Raw genomic sequence first — 21,265 nt, 5'->3', positions numbered from 1 at the left:
GCTTGTAGTAATTTGTGATGGACTAGTTGGAGCACCCCTGCAGGGTTAAATCTTTCGGAAAGCCGTGCCCGCCGTTATGTGGCAACGTGGAAAACTTTGTTTAACACTGATTCTAGATAACTTGAAGTTAATTTAATTAAAATATGCCAACTGTGTGCGTAACCGTGACTGTCTCTTTCGTGAGTTCCTTCTCCGATCGAGGACACGGTGGGGTTATGTCCGACGTAGGTAGGTGTTCACGATCATTCATTTGATCATCTGTAGTTCACGTCCGCTATGCGTAGATCTTCTCCCTCTTATTTCTGGTATTCGTAAGTTTAGCCACCAAATATATGCTTAGCCGCTGCTGCAACTTCACCACTTAACCATACCTCACCAATTAAGCTTTTCTAGTCTTGATACCTTTGGAAATGAGATTGCTGAGTCCCCTATGGCTCACAGATTACTACAACACCAGTTGCAGTGTGACAGCCCGAGACCGACGTTCCAGAAGCTTCTCCTTTTCTTTCCGTTTTTCGTCGTGTGGGTATTTTCAGTTGCCGCATCATCACCGCATCATGCGCATCATCGGCATTGCATCGGCATCTCCGTTGCCGCCCGTTTTCAAAACTTGCATTCGTTAGTAGTTGCCGGTTCTCGTCGTCGTCCGTTCTGAGTCCGACCGCACACGCACGCGCCCGCGGCACCGTCGAAACCCTGTTTTTAAGGTGCGTCTAAAACTGTCTCTGATCCAGGTGAAACTTGGCACGCGGTCGCGATTAGATATAGCGAGGCCGCCTGTTGAATTTCGTCGCGATCGGAGACCGTCTGGTACCCGAACGGTCGCCCGTAGCGGTACCGTCTTCGGTTATTCGTCGGACGTCTGTCGGTGGTTTTAAATCGTTGCCGCGCCGCCCGTTCTCCCTCTCGTCTCCGGATGTCTACACAACACGGCCACATACCCGTACCCGCGTTCGGAATCGTCCGAATCCGACCCCGCGGTTGGATCCGGAACGAAATTCCGGTTAACCAGGCCCCCGTTTGCCTATATATAGACCCCCTCCTAAAAATTAGGCACACAGCCCCCCTCTGCCTCGAAAACCGTGCCTAACCCTAATCCCCTCTCTCTCTCCTCTCAGATCTGATCCCCTCTCCTCAGATCTCGACCGTCGGATCGAAGATCCAACGGCCGACGCCCCTCCTGCCTCCTCCCACAGCTCTTCCCGAGGCTCCCATGGCCGCCCTCGTCCCACGCGCCCGAGGCCGCCGCCGCCAGCCGCCGCCGCCCTGCGCTGCCGCGCCGCCACCAGCGCCGCCTCCCTGCAGCGCCCCGTCGCCAGCGCCGTCCTGCGCTGCCCCGCCGCCTGCCTGCTCGCCTGCTCGCCGACCCGCGCAGGATGCGCCGCCGCCTCCGTCTGCCGGGACTCGAGGCCGGATCGGGCCAGGTCCAGGCCGGGGGTCCTTCCCCGAGCTCCGGCCGGTCCGGATCCTGCCGGATCCCCTCGTCAGCCGCCGCCGGCTCCCTGGCGCGAGGAGCACGACGGGCTGGCCGCGTCCCCACGACCGCGCTCCTGGGCCTCCTCCACTCGCCCCGAGGCCCAGCCGAGCAGACTCGGCCCACTCCACCAGGCCGGTCCAATTCGGCTTGAGGTGAGCCCTCTCACCAGCGCCTTGTGCGTGAATTAACTATGTTGCGCCTCCAATTCGGCCTGTTAGGATTTTAGGTTGTTTATCGGAATTGATTTATTCCAGAATTTAGGTATATCTTAGAACGTCCGTAGTTTCTAAACCGTAGATCGGAACGACGCATGTTATATATCGTTTTGGGTAGCTCCGCGAGTAGAACACGTTTATCCAACATGCATATTTATTTAACGCTGTTTAGAGTGCCTAATGCCTCGTTTTACGTGCTGTTTAGCTAGGATCCATTCCGTAGTTAATTTCCGTGCGTATCCGGATTGCCCGTATGCCATAGATTTTATGCCCATGTTTTAGGGACCATATTTCTACGTATTTTAGAACGGTCACTCGTATTTTTCCGTGTAGGGTTTTGCCGGTAGTTTATTTTCCCGTTTAGAGGTATTATCTCGCATTATTGTGTAGCGTTATTTTGTGTTGCAAACCCCACGTATTATATATGTTTCCGGGGTAGAAAAATCTCATGGATTTTTCTGTGCAATTAGTTTTAGCTTTTAAGGAAGTTAGTTTGCGAGTTATTTTGTCGTGAAGCCCTTTTGTTTAATCCGTAGGTTTTATTCCGGGCCTCGTTTGAATTAGTTGTCAACTAGTGATTTGATCTTGGATGTTTTGTATAGCCTCTGGTATTTTTGGTTGCAATAGAAATGCATGTTTAGGTGTTGTTTGACTGTCCTCGAGTTGCTTGAAAAGTGCTGTTTCAGCGGAGCTGAAATATTTCTAAGTCTGGAATCTGCTATTATTTTGTTGCTGTCTTGTCTGGCTTGCATCTTTGGATCTCTAGCTCTTTTGAGGTTGGTCCAATGGAGTTAGTTGTTCCCCTTGTGTTCCTCTAGCATCCTGTTAAGTTTCATGCCGTTTGGAGTCCTGTAGCTATAGGTTTTTCTGCTGTCAATATTGCTTCAGGCTGAAAACTGCACTTTCAGGAGGTGTTATTTTCGCTAAGTCTGAAACAACGCGTGAGATGCCCTTTTAGTGTCTTCTTTTCCTAGTGCTCCTTGCTGCCATGCTAGTAGTTGTTAGTTGTTTGTAGTAGTGCGTCTTGCCCTCTTTCATGCCATTCCTTGCTTGAGCTCATCGGAGTTGTGTAGACGAAGTTGTGAGGCGTAGGAAGTGCTATGTGGCTGTTTTTGGCAGATTGTAGTCATTTCTTGTTTTGCTCGTAGTTTTCGAACCGTAGCTCCGATTTGATCGTGTCCTACATGAAACTTGCTTAGAATCTCGTGTAGTTTCTTTTTCTCTTGCTGTTTGTATGTGTTGAAGTGCTCGTAGCCGCCGTTGCACACATTTTGCATTCATGCCTTCGTATCTCGCGGTGCTTGTAACTTTTGATCCGTATCTCCGTTAGAGATGTTCTTCATGTGTAGGTTGCTTGCCTTGACGCGTAGAATCACGTGAACCTACTTGTTCAGCTGTTTAACAACCAATTGAAAGCATTAATTCAGATCTGGTCAGAATTGTAAATTAACATGTGAGGTCGTTTCGGAGGTGCTATATGTCATTTCCGACCTCATTTAAAATGCCTAGATAGGTAGTTTATTTTTCCGCTCCACCTCTTGCATGTTTGACAACTTTGATATTGCCGAGTAACTAATCGGGATAGAACTAAATATTAAACGTGGAGTTTCGTCAATTTGCAACTCGTGCATATTGAACTCCACTTAAAGTGTAGTTTTGATTGTGTGATTTGTCATGCCGTGACTTGCATGTATTCAGTAGCTCGTGCATCTTATGTGTTGTGCATCGTGTGGTGAATATCGTGTGTTGATGCTTGTTTCCGGTTTCCCCGTCTCGATAGAGTTCCGCAAGCGTGTCGGATTGTGAGGACCCGTTCGACTACGTCGGTACGTCTGCTTCACGGAGGCATTCTTCTTCCAAGCGGGATCTCAGGAAAGATGATCATTTCCCCAGATACCATTACTATCGTTGCCATGCTAGTTTATCGCTTCTATCGTTTATGTCTCGTTGCCTACCACCTGTTAAATATCAGCCTCTCAACAATGCCATGAAACCCTCAACATGTTCAACCTAGCAAACCACTGATTGGCTATGTTACCGCTTGCTTAACCCTGTATTAGCGTTGCTAGTTGCAGGTGCAGATGCTTCCATGTGATAACATGGGTTCCTTGTCATATCACCATATATTAATGATATTTAAGTTAATGCACCTATATACTTGGTAAAAGGTGGAAGGCTCGGCCTTTCTAGCCTGGTGTTTTGTTCCACCCTTGCCCCCTTAGTTTTCAGCTACCGGTGTTATGTTCCATAATTGAGCGCTCCTAACACGATCGGGGTTGTTATGGGGACCCCCTTGATAATTCGTTTTAGATTAAAGCTGGTCTGGCAAGGCCCAACTTTGGTTCTACATTTGCCCAACATAATAATTCTGTTAAATTGAAATGCATAGGGAGTTAGCGCTACCCGAGGAGTAATTTTACATAAACAGGGGGGGCCAGTGCTGATGGTGTTGGTCCCAAACGGTCTGCCTGCGGGGCCACCGCGAGGAAACTCGAGGTTTGGCACCTGTAGCTAGTTCCATCCGTCGTGTCCTGAGAACGAGATACGCGGCTCCTATCGGGTACGTCGACACGTCGGGCGGCCTTGCTGGATTAGTTTTACCTTTGACGAGATATCTTGTGCATCGGGATTCCGGTGATGCTTTGGGTAATCTCAGAGTTGAGGTTTTCCATTAGGGAATCCGACGAGATCGCGAGCTTCGTGATTGAGGATTTCTATGCGGCTTGTGGTAATTTGTGATGGACTAGTTGGAGCACCCCTGCAGGGTTAAATCTTTTCGGAAAGCCGTGCCCGCGGTTATGTGGCAACGTGGAAACTTTGTTTAACACTGGTTCTAGATAACTTGAAGTTAATTAATTAAACTTGCCAACTGTGTGCGTAACTGTGACTGTCTCTTTCGTGAGTTCCTTCTCCGATTGAGGACACGGTGGGGTTATGTCTGACGTGGGTAGGTGTTCAGGATCATTCAGTTGATCATCAGTAGCTCACGTCCGTTATGCGTAGCTCTTCCCCTCCTATTTCTTGTACTCGTAAGTTAGCCACCAACAATATGCTTAGCCGCTGCTGCAACCTCACCACTTAACCACGCCTCACCCATTAAGCTTTGCTAGTCTTGATACCTTTGGAAATGAGATTGCCGAGTCCCCTGTGGCTCATAGATTACTACAACACCAGTTGCAGGTACAGGAAAGGGTTACTTGACGCGAGCGCGTTGATTGTTCTTTTGGAGTTGCCTCTTCTTCTTCTTCTCCATCGATCTAGGATGGGTTCCAGGCCGGCAGCCTGGGATAGCAAGGATGGACGTCGTTCTTCTTTTGTCGTTTATTTTCGTCCGTAGTCGGACCCTGCTCTTATTCTTGATGATTATGTAATGTACTGATGTGACTCTGATGTAGCTTGTGGCGAGTGTAAGCCAACTCTTCATATATCTCTCCTTTTCAGTACATGTACTTGTAACGATATCCATTCTTGCGACACGACGAGATGCGCTTCTATCCCTGACGAGGCCCCCGTGCCAAATTGAGGATAGGGTCGCATCTTGGGCGTGACAAGTTGGTATCAGAGCCTGTACCGACCTAGGAGCCCCCTTGATTGATCGAACTTGGCCGAGTCGAGTCTAGTGAAAAACTATTTGAGTCTTAGTTATATATCGGAGAGTAGGATTCTTTTTTCTCCTCTTCTATGCTCTGGTGATGAATTTTGACGTAATAATTTACTCTACTCCTCTTCTCACTCAAAATTTTATTTAGGATCACGCGGATATTCTTGGGATCTATATGATGCCGATGTGACGGAGTTCTGTCTTGGTGCCTCCTGTCTGACTTGATTTTCTTCCGGGGAGTTGAGCTCCTGGGGATTCTTGAGCACATCGTTATCATTCAGATTTCTTAGTATCTCAGAACGAAGGATGTTCGTAATTGCTTCAATACTAGTAGTGGCGAGATAACCCCGATGTCCCTAGTACTGGTGCAGATTGTTCGGGAGTACTGCCATACTTTGTATCGTTGTGATCACGAGGGTCTGTTGTAGATGAAGGTCCGAGATTCTGGTCGTGTGTTGACGGATGTGATACAGGTGACGGATTAGTATAGGAGTTGTGTGATATTACTCCTTGTATCCGTGTACCAGATTGCATGACTAGATATTTCGGGAATTCTTAGGTGGGAATTCAAGTAGTTTCTTATAGGACAATCTTCCAACAAATGAATGATGTTAGGTTGGGGTTCGACATCTAGTGGATTCGTTTGTTCACGGTCGACTTACAGCGGTACACGTTGTGTCTTAAAGAGTCCTTGTAGCTTGCTACGACTCGGGGACGCTTCGTATGTCAGGTGCACTGCCTTGCACTTGGTGGCTATTGTAAATCGTGCCCGTGCGATCCTGTCCACGAAAATATCGAACGGAAATCTTTCTCATGAGTTTGTTCTGGCTTGCTTCTTAAGCCGCACCCTTTGTTTTGTTGGAATATGGTAATTCAGTTGCTTCGATGTCAAATGGTGATTCCAGATCTTTGCTCATATTTATATGAGAGTATTAATTCTTTGGTTCGTTCAATTGTCATATCAATTCTTGTCAATCGGAGTTGTTATATCTATTCTTTTCAACCGGCGTGTTTCTTTCCAAGTGGATTCAACCCTCTCTAATTTTTGCAGGTCAGTCCCTCAATTCTTTCCAGAGTTCTCTCATCTGTTCCATGTTGTCTTTGTTTTTACCCCGCCCTCCCGCCCTTTTTCTTCAGTGATTGGATTTCATCCAACTGCATTTCATTGCATTGTGCTTCCGCTATGTCTTCTTCCATGTCTCATCCGGTGATTCATTGTGAAGATATCTCGGAGTTTCTTGTTTCAGATCTTTAATTATTTCGAGGTGCTCAACCTCATCTAGTTCTCTTCATACCGGTGCTATATCAATCTTTCTAGTAATCTTTTCTACGGTGATTTCTTTGAGTGGGCCCATAACCCACAGGTTCTTTCCCAGGATCTTACCTGACTCTTTTAATCATCTCCGGAGATCTTTAAATCTTTTCAACTATGACGTGAGTATGAATTTCATCAGTCATATCCCTTCTTCAAGTTCTATTTGAATTAATTCTCTTATTTGGCTCAAGCTTTCATTCTTCATTAGTCCGGAGTGTCTCAGCTATTCTTGGTGTTGTTTCTCGTCGTCATTCTCAGCTCGCAATTCGAAGGAGTGTTTCTCTCTGTCTTGTTCCATTCTTGTGAAGACTGTCATCTCAGCTTCGTGTATCCTCTCATTTGTTGTCAATCTTGAGTAATCCCTTTTCTTGCTATTCGGTGCTTTTCTGAGTTGTTTTCATTCTCGATCCTCCGAAGACCATCATTTTAGAAGATTCTTCGTTCTCAGCTTTCAGCTTCATCCTCAATTCTTCTCCATTGTTGTCCCTTCGTTCGTCTCTCGATTATCCGGTGCCTTGTTCAAGTTTTCTGTTAGGTGGTTTATGATCTCATCATTCTCATGTTTCTCGAGTCATTCATGGTTGCCTCATTCATTTCAATTTTACCGGTGTTTCCTTCAATTTTGCTTCAAGTGGTGTTTTTCCTCTCTATCTCTCCTCAATCTTTTAAGAAGAATAAGTGGTATGCTAGATCCGTTGCTTGTCATCAAGTTAACTTGATGAAGGATAAGCATAATATAACTTTTATTCTTGTTTTTCCTTCTTCCAAGAGATTTCAATTCTTCTTCCGGAGTGGCTCTTGATATCGATTCTTTTCTCAGGTGCTTATCTTTCTGTCCGGAGTTCTAAGTTTTCTCAAGTATCTCTTTGTGGGGCTTCATCTAAATCTTGGCAAGGCCATAATCTTATTCTGTTCTACCTTCATGTCGTTGCTTCGTTCATTTGTATACGGGGGTCATTCTTCGTGGTTCATCAAGGATGTGATTCATTCTGAAGTGTTCTTCAAGATTCTTGTTGGAGAACTCAAGTATTCTTTCTCTTGCATTTCCAAGTGCATTGGTTCTTCCTTTATCCTTGAGGTGGTATTATAACCTTCTTGTTAGTGTAGGAGCCTCGAAGAGTTTTCCTTTCAAGAATGAGATAATTAAACCCACCTATTCAATGGTGTTGAGATATTTTCGACCCATGATTTCTTCATTGAGATATCTTGGTTTGGACTTCACCTAAAGCTTTTCCTATGGATTGTGCTATCATGGTGCTTGTCAGTAATCCAAGTTCTCAATGTATCCTCTTGGTGTAAGAGATTGTTCATATCTTGTTTCTCGTAATCTATCCTTGGTTCTTTTAGTGGTTGTTTGTCACCTCATATGTGTTGAGATGATTTTCATAAGCCCACTACTATCTTGTCTTTTCGTTGTTGGTTTTCCAACTACTCCGTTTATTCTTCTATCCGGAGGCTCTTCAATTCTATTGTGATGGTTGTTCTCATTCTTTTGCTTCATTCTCTTCTTCCGCTTGAGTTAGTTCCTATTCTATTGTTCCGGAGGCTTTGTGATGTTGCTCTTTTGGGTCTATTATGCTGTGCCACCAAGATCATGGTGTTCTCTTGCTCTATTTACTTGTTTGTGGTGAATATTGTCCATTTCTTCCACCTTTTCGAATTTTTTGTCCCATTTTCCTACCGAAGTGCTGCCGAAATTTTCCGTGAATTCTTGCTTCTTCTCTTATCATTCCTCATCTCTTTGCAACCTTCAAGAATCGTTGGTTTCACTCGTTTGTCAAAGAAGCAACCAAATTTTTTACCTCTTGCCTTCTCATCCTCTCCCCCCTTTCATTCTTGGATCTCGTGGCGAGATCCTCTTGTAGTGTAGGAGTGTTGTGACAGCCCGAGACCGACGTTCCAGAAGCTTCTCCTTTTCTTTCCGTTTTTCGTCGTGTGGGTATTTTCAGTTGCCGCATCATCATCGCATCATGCGCATCATCGGCATTGCATCGGCATCTCCGTTGCCGCCCGTTTTCAAAACTTGCATTCGTTAGTAGTTGCCGGTTCTCGTCGTCGTCCGTTCTGAGTCCGACCGCACACGCACGCGCCCGCGGCACCGTCGAAAACCTGTTTTGAAGGTGCGTCTAAAACTGTCTCTGATCCAGGTGAAACTTGGCACGCGGTCGCGATTAGATATAGCGAGGCCGCCTGTCGAATTTCGTCGCGATCGGAGACCGTCTGGTACCCGAACGGTCGCCCGTAGCGGTACCGTCTTCGGTTATTCGTCGGACGTCTGTCGGTGGTTTTAAATCGTTGCCGCGCCGCCCGTTCTCCCTCTCGTATCCGGATGTCTACACAACACGGCCACATACCCGTACCCGCGTTCGGAATCGTCCGAATCCGACCCCGCGGTTGGATCCGGAACAAAATTCCGGTTAACCGGGCCCCCGTTTGCCTATATATAGACCCCCTCCTAAAAATTAGGCACGCAGCCCCCCTCTGCCTCGAAAACCGTGCCTAACCCTAATCCCCTCTATCTCTCCTCTCAGATCTGATCCCCTCTCCTCAGATCTCGACCGTCGGATCGAAGATCCAACGGCCGACGCCCCTCCTGCCTCCTCCCACAGCTCTCCCCGAGGCTCCCATGGCCGCCCTCGTCCCACGCGCCCGAGGCCGCCGCCGCCAGCCGCCGCCGCCCTGCGCTGCCGCGCCGCCGCCAGCGCCGCCTCCCTGCAGCGCCCCGTCGCCAGCGCCGTCCTGCGCTGCCCTGCCGCCTGCCTGCTCGCCTGCTCGCCTGCTCGCGACCCGCGCAGGATGCGCCGCCGCCTCCGTTTGCCGGGACTCGAGGCCGGATCGGGCCAGGTCCAAGCCGGGGGTCCTTCCCCGAGCTCCGGCCGGTCCGGATCCTGCCGGATCCCCTCGTCAGCCGCCGCCGGCTCCCTGGCGCGAGGAGCACGACGGGCTGGCCGCGTCCCCACGACCGCGCTCCTGGGCCTCCTCCACTCGCCCCGAGGCCCAGCCGAGCAGACTCGGCCCACTCCACCAGGCCGGTCCAATTCGGCTTGAGGTGAGCCCTCTCACCAGCGCCTTGTGCGTGAATTAACTATGTTGCGCCTCCAATTCGGCCTGTTAGGATTTTAGGTTGTTTATCGGAATTGATTTATTCCAGAATTTAGGTATATCTTAGAACGTCCGTAGTTTCTAAACCGTAGATCGGAACGACGCGTGTTATATATCGTTTTGGGTAGCTCCGCGAGTAGAACACGTTTATCCAACATGCATATTTATTTAACGCTGTTTAGAGTGCCTAATGCCTCGTTTTACGTGCTGTTTAGCTAGGATCCATTCCGTAGTTAATTTCCGTGCGTATCCGGATTGCCCGTATGCCATAGATTTTATGCCCATGTTTTAGGGACCATATTTCTACGTATTTTAGAACGGTCACTCGTATTTTTCCGTGTAGGGTTTTGCCGGTAGTTTATTTTCCCGTTTAGAGGTATTATCTCGCATTATTGTGTAGCGTTATTTTGTGTTGCAAACCCCACGTATTATATATGTTTCCGGGGTAGAAAAATCTCATGGATTTTTCTGTGCAATTAGTTTTAGCTTTTAAGGAAGTTAGTTTGCGAGTTATTTTGTCGTGAAGCCCTTTTGTTTAATCCGTAGGTTTTATTCCGGGCCTCGTTTGAATTAGTTGTCAACTAGTGATTTGATCTTGGATGTTTTGTATAGCCTCTGGTATTTTTGGTTGCAATAGAAATGCATGTTTAGGTGTTGTTTGACTGCCCTCGAGTTGCTTGAAAAGTGCTGTTTCAGCGGAGCTGAAATATTTCTAAGTCTGGAATCTGCTATTATTTTGTTGCTGTCTTGTCTGGCTTGCATCTTTGGATCTCTAGCTCTTTTGAGGTTGGTCCAATGGAGTTAGTTGTTCCCCTTGTGTTCCTCTAGCATGCTGTTAAGTTTCATGCCGTTTGGAGTCCTGTAGCTATAGGTTTTTCTGCTGTCAATATTGCTTCAGGCTGAAAACTGCACTTTCAGGAGGTGTTATTTTCGCTAAGTCTGAAACAACGCGTGAGATGCCCTTTTAGTGTCTTCTTTTCCTAGTGCTCCTTGCTGCCATGCTAGTAGTTGTTAGTTGTTTGTAGTAGTGCGTCTTGCCCTCTTTCATGCCATTCCTTGCTTGAGCTCATCGGAGTTGTGTAGACGAAGTTGTGAGGCGTAGGAAGTGCTATGTGGCTGTTTTTGGCAGATTGTAGTCATTTCTTGTTTTGCTCGTAGTTTTCGAACCGTAGCTCCGATTTGATCGTGTCCTACATGAAACTTGCTTAGAATCTCGTGTAGTTTCTTTTTCTCTTGCTGTTTGTATGTGTTGAAGTGCTCGTAGCCGCCGTTGCACACATTTTGCATTCATGCCTTCGTATCTCGCGGTGCTTGTAACTTTTGATCCGTATCTCCGTTGGAGATGTTCTTCATGTGTAGGTTGCTTGCCTTGACGCGTAGAATCACGTGAACCTACTTGTTCAGCTGTTTAACAACCAATTGAAAGCATTAATTCATATCTGGTCAGAATTGTAAATTAACATGTGAGGTCATTTCGGAGGTGCTATATGTCATTTCCGACCTCATTTAAAATGCCTAGATAGGTAGTTTATTTTTCCGCTCCACCTCTTGCATGTTTGACAACTTTGATATTGCCGAGTAACTAATCGGGATAGAACTAAATATTAAACGTGGAGTTTCGTCAATTTGCAACTCGTGCATATTGAACTCCACTTAAAGTGTAGTGTTGATTGTGTGATTTGTCATGCCGTGACTTGCATGTATTCAGTAGCTCGTGCATCTTATGTGTTGTGCATCATGTGGTGAATATCGTGTGTTGATGCTTGTTTCCGGTTTCCCCGTCTCGATAGAGTTCCGCAAGCGTGTCGGATTGTGAGGACCCGTTCGACTACGTCGGTACGTCTGCTTCACGGAGGCATTCTTCTTCCAAGCGGGATCTCAGGCAAGATGATCATTTCCCCAGATACCATTACTATCGTTGCCATGCTAGTTTATCGCTTCTATCGTTTATGTCTCGTTGCCTACCACCTGTTAAATATCAGCCTCTCAACAATGCCATGAAACCCTCAACATGTTCAACCTAGCAAACCACTGATTGGCTATGTTACCGCTTGCTTAACCCTGTATTAGCGTTGCTAGTTGCAGGTGCAGATGCTTCCATGTGATAACATGGGTCCTTGTCATATCACCATATATTAATGATATTTAAGTTAATGCACCTATATACTTGGTAAAAGGTGGAAGGCTCGGCCTTTCTAGCCTGGTGTTTTGTTCCACCTTTGCCCCCTTAGTTTTCAGCTACCGGTGTTATGTTCCATAATTGAGCGCTCCTAACACGATCGGGGTTGTTATGGGGACCCCCTTGATAATTCGTTTTAGATTAAAGCTGGTCTGGCAAGGCCCAACTTTGGTTCTACATTTGCCCAACATAATAATTCTGTTAAATTGAAATGCATAGGGAGTTAGCGCTACCCGAGGAGTAATTTTACATAAACAGGGGGGGCCAGTGCTGATGGTGTTGGTCCCAAACGGTCTGCCTGCGGGGCCACCGCGAGGAAACTCGAGGTTTGGCACCTGTAGCTAGTTCCATCCGTCGTGTCCTGAGAACGAGATACGCGGCTCCTATCGGGTACGTCGACACGTCGGGCGGCCTTGCTGGATTAGTTTTACCTTTGACGAGATATCTTGTGCATCGGGATTCCGGTGATGCTTTGGGTAATCTCAGAGTTGAGGTTTTCCATTAGGGAATCCGACGAGATCGCGAGCTTCGTGATTGAGGATTTCTATGCGGCTTGTGGTAATTTGTGATGGACTAGTTGGAGCACCCCTGTAGGGTTAAATCTTTTCGGAAAGCCGTGCCCGCGGTTATGTGGCAACGTGGAAACTTTGTTTAACACTGGTTCTAGATAACTTGAAGTTAATTAATTAAACTTGCCAACTGTGTGCGTAACCGTGACTGTCTCTTTCGTGAGTTCCTTCTCCGATCGAGGACACGGTGGGGTTATGTCTGACGTGGGTAGGTGTTCAGGATCATTCAGTTGATCATCAGTAGCTCACGTCCGTTATGCGTAGCTCTTCCCCTCCTATTTCTTGTACTCGTAAGTTAGCCACCAACAATATGCTTAGCCGCTGCTGCAACCTCACCACTTAACCACGCCTCACCCATTAAGCTTTGCTAGTCTTGATACCTTTGGAAATGAGATTGCCGAGTCCCCTGTGGCTCACAGATTACTACAACACCAGTTGCAGGTACAGGAAAGGGTTACTTGACGCGAGCGCGTTGATTGTTCTTTTGGAGTTGCCTCTTCTTCTTCTTCTCCATCGATCTAGGATGGGTTCCAGGCCGACAGCCTGGGATAGCAAGGATGGACGTCGTTCTTCTTTTGTCGTTTATTTTCGCCCGTAGTCGGACCCTGCTCTTATTCTTGATGATTATGTAATGTACTGATGTGACTCTGATGTAGCTTGTGGCGAGTGTAAGCCAACTCTTCATATATCTCTCCTTTTCAGTACATGTACTTGTAACGATATCCATTCTTGCGACACGACGAGATGCGCTTCTATCCCTGACGAGGCCCCCGTGCCAAATTGAGGATAGGGTCGCATCTTGGGCGTGACATGCAGGTACAGGTTAAGGTTACTTGACGCGAGCGCGTTGATTGATCATTTGGAGTTGCTTCTTCTTTTCTTCTTCATCGATCTAGGATGGGTTCCAGGCCGGCAGCCTGGGATAGCAAGGATGGACGTCGTTCTTCTTTTGTCGTTTGTTTTCGTCCGTAGTCGGACCCTGCTCTTACTCTTGATGATTATGTAGTGTACTGATGTGACTCTGATGTAGCTTGTGGCAAGTGTAAGCCAACTCTTTATATATCTCTTCTTTTCAGTACATGTACTTTTAACGATATCCATTCTTGCGACACGACGAGATGCGCTTCTATCCCTGACGAGGCCCTCGTGCCAAATTAAGGATAGGGTCGCATCTTGGGCGTGACACGCGCGTCCTAGCTCGACGTCGTAGCTCGTGCCACCGTAGAGTCGCCGTAAGGTTGAGAGGCAGAACAGGGTGGGAGAGCGAGCGCATCCCGAACCTTTCCTTAGGTCTGCGGAGCCCCGATTCTGACATTTGACACTCTAGGTAGGGGTGCGCATCCGCTTTTCCGCTTCGGTTTCTCTCCAGCTTCACCAATCCCATGGCTCACGCTCGTTGTGTGCGCGTCGAGCGCAGGGCTGCGCGGGTTGTGGTGAATTTGTGAACCAAGACGAAGATCCAGCTCGCGTTGGAAGCCCCTCGATGATGCTTGGAGCTGAGAAAGATGGTCGCGTTCGTTCTCCAAGCAGGGGTCTTCGGTGAGCTAGATTGGCATTCGATCCCACCATCTCGAGGGCGATGTGGTGCGCCATAAAGGTCCCCTACGCCAGCGACGACTGATTTTGGGGTGGTTGGGGGCGGCGCTGCACTGGGCGCAGGTTGTCGGAAACAAAGCAGTTGTTTTTATAATAATAGAATTGTTGTTGTGGAAATTAATAAATAAAAAGGGATAAACAAGACGTGACAGGAGATAGATCGGACGGCTGTCCATGCATAGATCCAACAGCCACGAGGTAACCGGCTTATAACACACTTCGGCAGTCCCCCAAATATTTTAGGGCACACGACACTGCGGCGTGGACCCCGGCCGCTTTCCCCTCTTTCTTTCTTCTCTGACAAGTCCCGGACCCTCTAAACCCTGCAAGCACTGGACTTGCCACAGAAAACGCAGACCCGCCGCCGCCGCCGTCGCCATGGTCACCGCCGGAGCTCTCCACGCTGGCAGCCGTGTCCTCCTACCGATCCGCCGAACCTTCAGCACACCCTGGTCCCACGTCCGCTCCCACCTCCACTCCACCAAGCCCTCTTCTGCACCACTCCCGCCCCCACCTCGGCCGCCGCCTTCTTCCCATGCGGCGTCCACGCGCTTCACCGCTGCCCCTACCAGGAGGAGCGGATCGATCGGGTCCGGGGTAGTCACGTGGTACCTCGGCTCGATCGAGGCGCGGCCGCTGCTGACCAAGAGCATCACGGCTGCTGCAATTTACACCGTTGCTGACCTCACCTCCCAGGTGACATTCTGTTCTATCGCGTTATCTCCAAACTTGCATTTCCTCGAGGAAACACTGTAATTATGTTCGTATTTCGTAAATTTGTTCTCTTATCTTATGTTCTTATTTCGTACATGTAATTATGGTCGTGAGAAATTATGTCGTTGTTCTGTTCGGGTCGCAGAACCCCTGGATTAGCAAAAGATCAATTTTCTAGAAATGGCGCTATATTATTATCAGCATAAGTTCATAAGATACTACTCCCTCCGTCCCAAAATAAGTGTCGCTGCTCTAGTACTATAGGGAGTACACTTTAGGGTAGCGAATTTCTGGAAATGGCAATCAAAATGTCGTTTGAAGTTGATCCAAATTCTAAACCTCTGAAGTAATGGAGATGGCAATCCTCGTAGAAACTCGAAATGTAGTGCATTTGAGCGTAGGAATTTTTGACTTAAGATGCTACCGCCAGCATGTGGACTTTATCCTTTGGTTTCTTCACTGTCAGGAGCACTACTTTGCAGTATGAACTCTTGTAATTGATTGCATTTACCGGCGAGCCAGTTCACGTCAGGAACTAAGTTGCTTTTGACTGCTGTTTACTGTTTCCTTAGGAGGGATATTGCTTCTTATATATTTTCTTCTGTTTTGTCGTTGCCTCTTCAGATGATCACACTTCCTCCCGAGGAGTCACTTGATCTAATTAGGACTCTGCGCATGGCTAGTTATGGGATGCTGTTCTCAGGACCTTCACTGCACTATTGGTTCAACTTTATCTCAAAAGTAGTCCCCAAAAGGGATGTAGTGAGCACCTTCAAGAAGATGTTTCTAGGACAAGCAGTTTATGGCCCAATTATTAATTGTATTTTCTTCTCGTATAATGCAGGATTACAAGGTATCATACTGATATGATTCTCTGTAGAAATATTTAGATAGTTTTAAATGTAGTATGTACTTCTGTTTTGTCGTTAATGCACTTTCTGTTTTTTCCCCATCTTCTTTACTTGATTTTGTTTTTACTTCTCTTGGGACTTGATTCTGTGACCCCATCTTTATAATATTGACCTATCAACTCCAACTGTGCTGCTTTATATGCATGTCATTACTCTATTTCGGCATTGTTAATATACAAACAAATATCTGAGCACACAATTACACACCATACACAATTAAGCTGATGTCTTTTGTTATATTTTTTTATTTGTGTTTAGCATATTGTAGTAGAAAAGGTAAACACGTGGGATTAAAGTTCAGTAGCTCCTGGGATTCTAAAGATTCGTTCTCTCCAAAGGAATAAAAACGAAAAGGATGTTAGAAACTTGAATGGTCCATAATTGTGTATATGCATGTATCTAGTAATCTTATTACAAAAATGGTCCACAATTCCTAATTGCATGTTTCATTTTTCCTATTGTTGAATCCCTAATCTCCTTCATGCATTTACCATTTGTACTTTTAAGTCCGCCAGAGTTGAAACCTCCTGCTTGGTTCTAAAATGAGGTTTCTGGGCGCAAATTATACTCAATGAGTTAGTAGGCCTGAAGGTGGAAGTGAAAGTAGTAAATGGCCATTGGCCAATTTTCAGACCATACATGGCACCTCATATTCTGCAGAACATGAAAATATTTGTATACCAGCTGTGCAGTTTTCTCCTGAAACGGTGTCTTTAAGGATTGTTAGAGCTGGGAATTTGATTATTTTTGTTAAGTTTGCTTGTTTGTTTGGTCAAAAAAGATGCTCTTTGGAGACAAATTTGGCAATGGATATTTCGATACAAAAAGACAATAATACAAGATAGGCCATTCAATTTTAATTCTCCTTGTTTATATTTCATAAAATAATAATGCCAGAATTTGTTGTTCTGTGCCTTCCAGCTGTGTAGTCATGCTACTAGACTGCTGTCTGTCCTTGCAGTCGTGCCTATCTATTATCTTGGTCTTTATCCATGCAAACTTAGTATGACTGATGGACAACATAGGAAACACGTAAAAACCCAAAGGCTGGTGATTGTTTTGCTTGGTAAATTACTTCACTAACAGTCTGATGTTTATATGTCGAGGTGCAGTATTTCTAATTTCTGCCGACATCCCAACTATACATGCACGCACACAAAATGATCATAACTTTACGCTTTTACTGGTTTCTAAGACCCTTCTATATATCTGGTACAAATGTCCTTACTAAGTGCTGGCTTTAAATATTATATAACAGTTTGAAGCGAGCCATGATAAAGTTTATGACCTATGGATCACGGACCACAATAACACCAATTTCATAATAAGGTTTGCGTGTAGTAAACATTTATGCCCACTGTGTACTGTAGACGATGATGTGAGAAGCTATGTTCAGATAAACGTACATGCAGTATACCTTCCCTGCCAACTTTAAACAAAACTTTCCTTTTGCGTACATTCTGGAAATGACACTCATGAGTCCTCTAATTGGTTGATTGATATGATTCCCAGGTGAGACAATACCAGAGATCATTGCAAGATTAAAGCGGGATATAATTCCGACCATAAAAAATGGGCTCATTTACTGGCCTCTTTGTGACTTCATCACTTTCAAGTTTATCCCTGTTCATTTGCAGGTAATGTTAAGTCCCTGATATATTCTACTCCCTCTGTAAACTAATAGTGATCTATATGATCTTGACAGTAATCTGAACTGAGGATTTATTTTTCAGCCGCTAGTAAGCAATTCCTTCGCATTTCTTTGGACCATCTATCTAACATACATGGCCGGCTTAAAGAAACCAGGCATGGAGGTGATCATGAGCTCTTAGTCATAATCAAATGACTGAGTTTCTGCCAGTTATTTCTGAAAGGAAGTCTTCATGGGCATTACTTGGAACTATGACGGGGCCGTCAATACCACCACTAGCTCATTTAAGTTTTCAATGTTCAACGGCCAAAACAGAGATAAACTGCTTTTTGGCATATTTCATTTTCAGTAGAGTAGTATCCACCAGGCTTTTCTAGTTTGCCTACAGTTTTGGCCAGGCATTTCTGTATGGATGATAGAATGACACTAGGCATTTCTCCTATCTTTCTGAAGTTTGTCATATCGCACTTCGAAACACAAGCAGTTTTTACCAAATTGTCTGTGCCCAGTTATGCAGATGTTAGGTAAAATTGTTCTTGACCCTAAGATAAAGTGGACAAGGCAGGGTTTACGCTTGAAGATCTCTACATACAATGCAACTTTTGTTAGCAGATACTTATGTACATCTCCCTCCCTTGTATGCAGAAAGGAGACGATTACACAGTTCGTTCACTTTTTCTTGACGTTGGTTTCTTTTAAATATTTTTGTCGTATTTTTTTGTAGATGTGAATGATGACTTTCTATTGATGGCATTCCTCTGGTTGCAACGAATTAGTTTCTGATGTACATATAATAATGCATATGCTTCTGTGTAGACACTCAAGCCACCCGTAGCTAAGCCATCAAGCCATCTTCAAACTTAAACATTGGTAGAGCCAAGGAGACTGCGTGAGCTGATCATCATGCCTCTTGCTCTCATGTTGAAACCTCAGGTTTACACTGGACTCGGGGAATCGCTGCTGCCCTGACTCTGATTCAGCAGAAGTCGATGATGTCACTGTTCCTCCAGACTCAGAGTTGGATGTCATCTCTTGCTTCCTCGTGTCACCCCCAGTTGCCAGTGTCAGCTCCAGGTTGAAGTCCTCGATGAAAGGAGCGGTCTTCTCGCCCGAGTCGACGTACCATTGTGGTCGATCTGTATCCAGCATCTGTTCTGTTTGAGTATCTTCTCTTGCCTGAGCTGGGCTCATCTTAACAGCCTGCATCTCCTTCATCAGTCGCTTCTGAACCTCGTATACGCGATGCAGCTCGTGAACCTGCTTTCAACGAAAAACAGACCGTTCAAGACTTCCACTAATGTACAGTAGATAGAAGATGTCACCACTTCTAACCAGACATTGGTTTACCTGTTGTCTGAATATGTGCTCTTGCCTCAGGATGGCCATCTTCATATGTTTCTTCTCCATCTCTCACCAACCCACACGAAATATCAGCTTCACCTGTTTCATCAGAGCCTGACACATGAGCACCAAAAGTTTTTCTCCCAACAATAGCAAGACACTGCATATGCATTGCAATAATTGGAGCTTTGTTTATGTGCTGGTTACGTGTCTGCTTGTCGTGAATTATCTCCTACCTTGAGATGGGGACACTCTCATGTGTAGCTTCTGAATGATTGTACTTCTCTATAGCTCTGTACAAGTTCTATTATTCTCCACATAGGATAGGAGTATCCAGCTTAGCCATTTTGCCAATTAATAAGTTATATACTTGTGTAAATGAGTATCCTATGCAAGCATAAATAAATGCTATGGTGGTGTGTGACCTAACGCATTAATCAGTTTATCTGTGACCATGTGCACTGGTCTATTACAGGGAAATAACATGGGGGAGACCAGCTTGTTTTTTCTGTCGAGAAATGTTATATAAAAGTTTGGTATTTTCCTTGTGAATTAGCTGAGAGTTTTAGAGCAATAAGGCGTATATCATGAATACTACTCCCTCTGTTCACTTTTGTAAAACGTTTTAGACATTTAAGACGTCTTACAAAAGTGAACGGAGGGAGTATCGTATATCATATATATGAAGGTAACAGAAACTGTGTAGATCATATATATGAAGGTAACATAAACCGTGTACGTCGGTCAGGCAATTAGGACAGCTAAGATCTTGAGTTCGTGGAGGCAACAGTGGTAAGGAGCATTTTTAGGTCTGATGATCTTAAAGTTGGTATGCCTGCACAATTCTAATTTTGGCTCCTAATATACTTGATTTACAAAACTATTTAGGATTTCCTATCTGTGCCTTGCAAAGTAACCCAAACTCCATTAGCCTTTCATTTCAGTTTAACATGGCGATTGAACATCGACAGAAATTCTCACACCCATCCCTGCCCAAATAGAAACCTACCAGCTCTAAACTGTAGTACCATTTGATTCTTTGAGGTAGAATTATAGAAGATGTGAGATAATTCTGCATCTCCATTCCTTTCTCTACGTGCTTGCATGCCGTTATGCTTCCCGAGAGAAACTAGTAAACAGTTTCAACACAGATGTCAGCTCTGAAAAGATCAGAGCGCCCTAAAACGACAGGAGGAAGGCAAACATAAACATGCCATTGCACTTTCTCAAGGCTGAGCATCAGCACCTTCCTTTGCTCATGGAATTACAAAAAATGAAGAAGAGAAAGAATGAAGGACCAATCAAAGGACCGTGGTTCGCAAACTTTAAAGATATTATTATCATGTCCCATGAAAGCTAGCTGAATTGCATAACTTCCAATACAAGAACCATAGGGGATGAACAAGCTAAGAAAAGAGGGAGGAAGTACCAAGAGACCTTTGCTCACCTCTGCCAAGGAGTCCTGTTTCTGAATTCTTCTCTTGTGAACAAGGTAAGGCACTCTCTCTCTTTTCTCCCCCAAGAAGATCTCTCTTGCTAGCTACTTCTAGGCCAAGGTCCAAACCTTTTTGGTTCTGTTAAGAAGCAACAGGTTGGCATGTATCAAATCTGGTGAGGCAGGGAGGGGAGGGAGGGGATTTAAGATTCTCTCCTGTCATTAGTTCTACTGTCATGGTGGGGCCTTGTGGCCATGCCAAACAAACCCAAGTCGGTTAGGCCAATGGAGTTCATGCATGATAAAGGAGCCAAAGATGCTCCTATGTAGGTAGTGCCAAGAAAAGGATAGGACCAAGATAACAAGCCCCAGCTATTAATATTCTCATCTACAGCACCAATAATCCGACGTGCGGCCCCCTCCCACGCTACATCGTGCAAGATTTCCGTTGTCGAATTGCACGAATCGATATGTTTATGGCACGACGGATCTTGTTCATGTTACGACAAGTGTGGGTTTCTTTAGTCTCAAGTTTATTTGATTGCTGGTGTGTTCTCAGTGGGGTTGTGGAGCTTTTGTTGGTGTATTAGAATGTTTTTTTTTTGTGTGTGGATCACTACATCATAGGGTTCAGTGAACAGACAGCTAGGCATGTCATGTTTTAGATCTCACATACTCTCATGTGCACTGGATTAAGATTATCATCGCCACTTGTCACAGCTCATAGATATAATCTTTCATTACTGTCGTGCAAAGTCGGAACATATGCCCTAGCATCACATGAAAAGAAAAGGAGTATAAAAAGGTCCCCAACTGATTGCCAGTGCCACAACAGAAGGAAATACAGTAATAAGCAGTAGAAAACCCATCATTTTTACAGGGTTGGTTACTTTCTTACTGCCAAAGGGGCAAGCGAAGACTTATTAACCGCAAGGCAGGATCTTTTTTCCTACAGATCCAACAATGAATCCTGACGAGATTCAGAATTCAAGTGTGGATCTTGTGTTGGCTCATATGCTGCTCAAGATTGGGCAGTGTGATTGGATAGCGAGTTATGTGGGAGTGGTTGGTAACAATAACATGTATTGGTCCCGGTCCCCCTCAGGAAGGATATGTGAGGCCTGCAACGCAAGCAAACTGTTCACTCCCATTCCAAGGA

General features: G+C 45.5%; 2 protein-coding genes across 4 annotated transcripts; one reads left to right on the top strand and one right to left on the bottom strand.

The window, feature by feature from the left end:
* The first annotated feature begins 14,310 nt into the window (after window positions 1-14,310).
* LOC123395202 (PXMP2/4 family protein 3-like) lies at window positions 14,311-18,350 on the top strand. Of its 2 annotated transcripts, none has more exons than XM_045090147.1 (4): window positions 14,311-14,750; window positions 15,393-15,621; window positions 17,192-17,316; window positions 18,264-18,350. In XM_045090147.1, exons 1-4 carry the CDS (start codon window positions 14,433-14,435, stop codon window positions 18,297-18,299), a joined length of 708 nt encoding a protein of 235 aa, XP_044946082.1. In that variant the 5' UTR covers window positions 14,311-14,432; the 3' UTR covers window positions 18,300-18,350. The 2 variants fall into 2 exon arrangements, with proteins under 2 accessions (XP_044946082.1, XP_044946081.1); XM_045090146.1 differs by lacking the exon at window positions 18,264-18,350 and adding an exon at window positions 17,413-18,013 and having other exon boundaries at window positions 14,317-14,750.
* LOC123395203 lies at window positions 18,069-20,369 on the bottom strand. 2 transcript variants are annotated; one of them, XM_045090149.1, is made up of 3 exons: window positions 20,109-20,369; window positions 18,678-18,770; window positions 18,069-18,587 (listed from the first exon to the last, which is right to left on the bottom strand). In XM_045090149.1, exons 2-3 carry the CDS (start codon window positions 18,735-18,737, stop codon window positions 18,174-18,176), a joined length of 474 nt encoding a protein of 157 aa, XP_044946084.1. In that variant the 5' UTR covers window positions 18,738-18,770; window positions 20,109-20,369; the 3' UTR covers window positions 18,069-18,173. The 2 variants fall into 2 exon arrangements, with proteins under 2 accessions (XP_044946084.1, XP_044946083.1); XM_045090148.1 differs by having other exon boundaries at window positions 20,119-20,366.
* Between the last annotated feature and the right edge of the window lie 896 nt (window positions 20,370-21,265).

This window comes from Hordeum vulgare, chromosome 5H (genome assembly GCF_904849725.1).
Source record: "Hordeum vulgare subsp. vulgare chromosome 5H, MorexV3_pseudomolecules_assembly, whole genome shotgun sequence".
In the NCBI taxonomy this organism is placed as follows: domain Eukaryota; kingdom Viridiplantae; phylum Streptophyta; class Magnoliopsida; order Poales; family Poaceae; genus Hordeum; species Hordeum vulgare.
Note: the sequence above shows the minus strand (reverse complement) of the source record. Positions and strands in the feature narration are given on the sequence as shown.

What these genes read in the sequence shown, in the direction of transcription:
- LOC123395202 (XM_045090146.1), top strand. Translation starts at nt 14,433, where the DNA reads ATGGTCACCGCCGGAGCTCTCCACGCTGGCAGCCGTGTCCTCCTACCG. An exon ending in GTATAATGCAGGATTACAAG is followed by an intron (nt 15,622 to 17,191) that starts GTATCATACTGA and finishes TATGATTCCCAG; the next exon opens with GTGAGACAATACCAGAGATC. An exon ending in TTATCCCTGTTCATTTGCAG is followed by an intron (nt 17,317 to 17,412) that starts GTAATGTTAAGT and finishes TTTATTTTTCAG; the next exon opens with CCGCTAGTAAGCAATTCCTT.
- LOC123395203 (XM_045090149.1), bottom strand. Translation starts at nt 18,737, where the DNA reads ATGGAGAAGAAACATATGAAGATGGCCATCCTGAGGCAAGAGCACATA. An exon ending in AGCACATATTCAGACAACAG is followed by an intron (nt 18,588 to 18,677) that starts GTAAACCAATGT and finishes CGTTGAAAGCAG; the next exon opens with GTTCACGAGCTGCATCGCGT.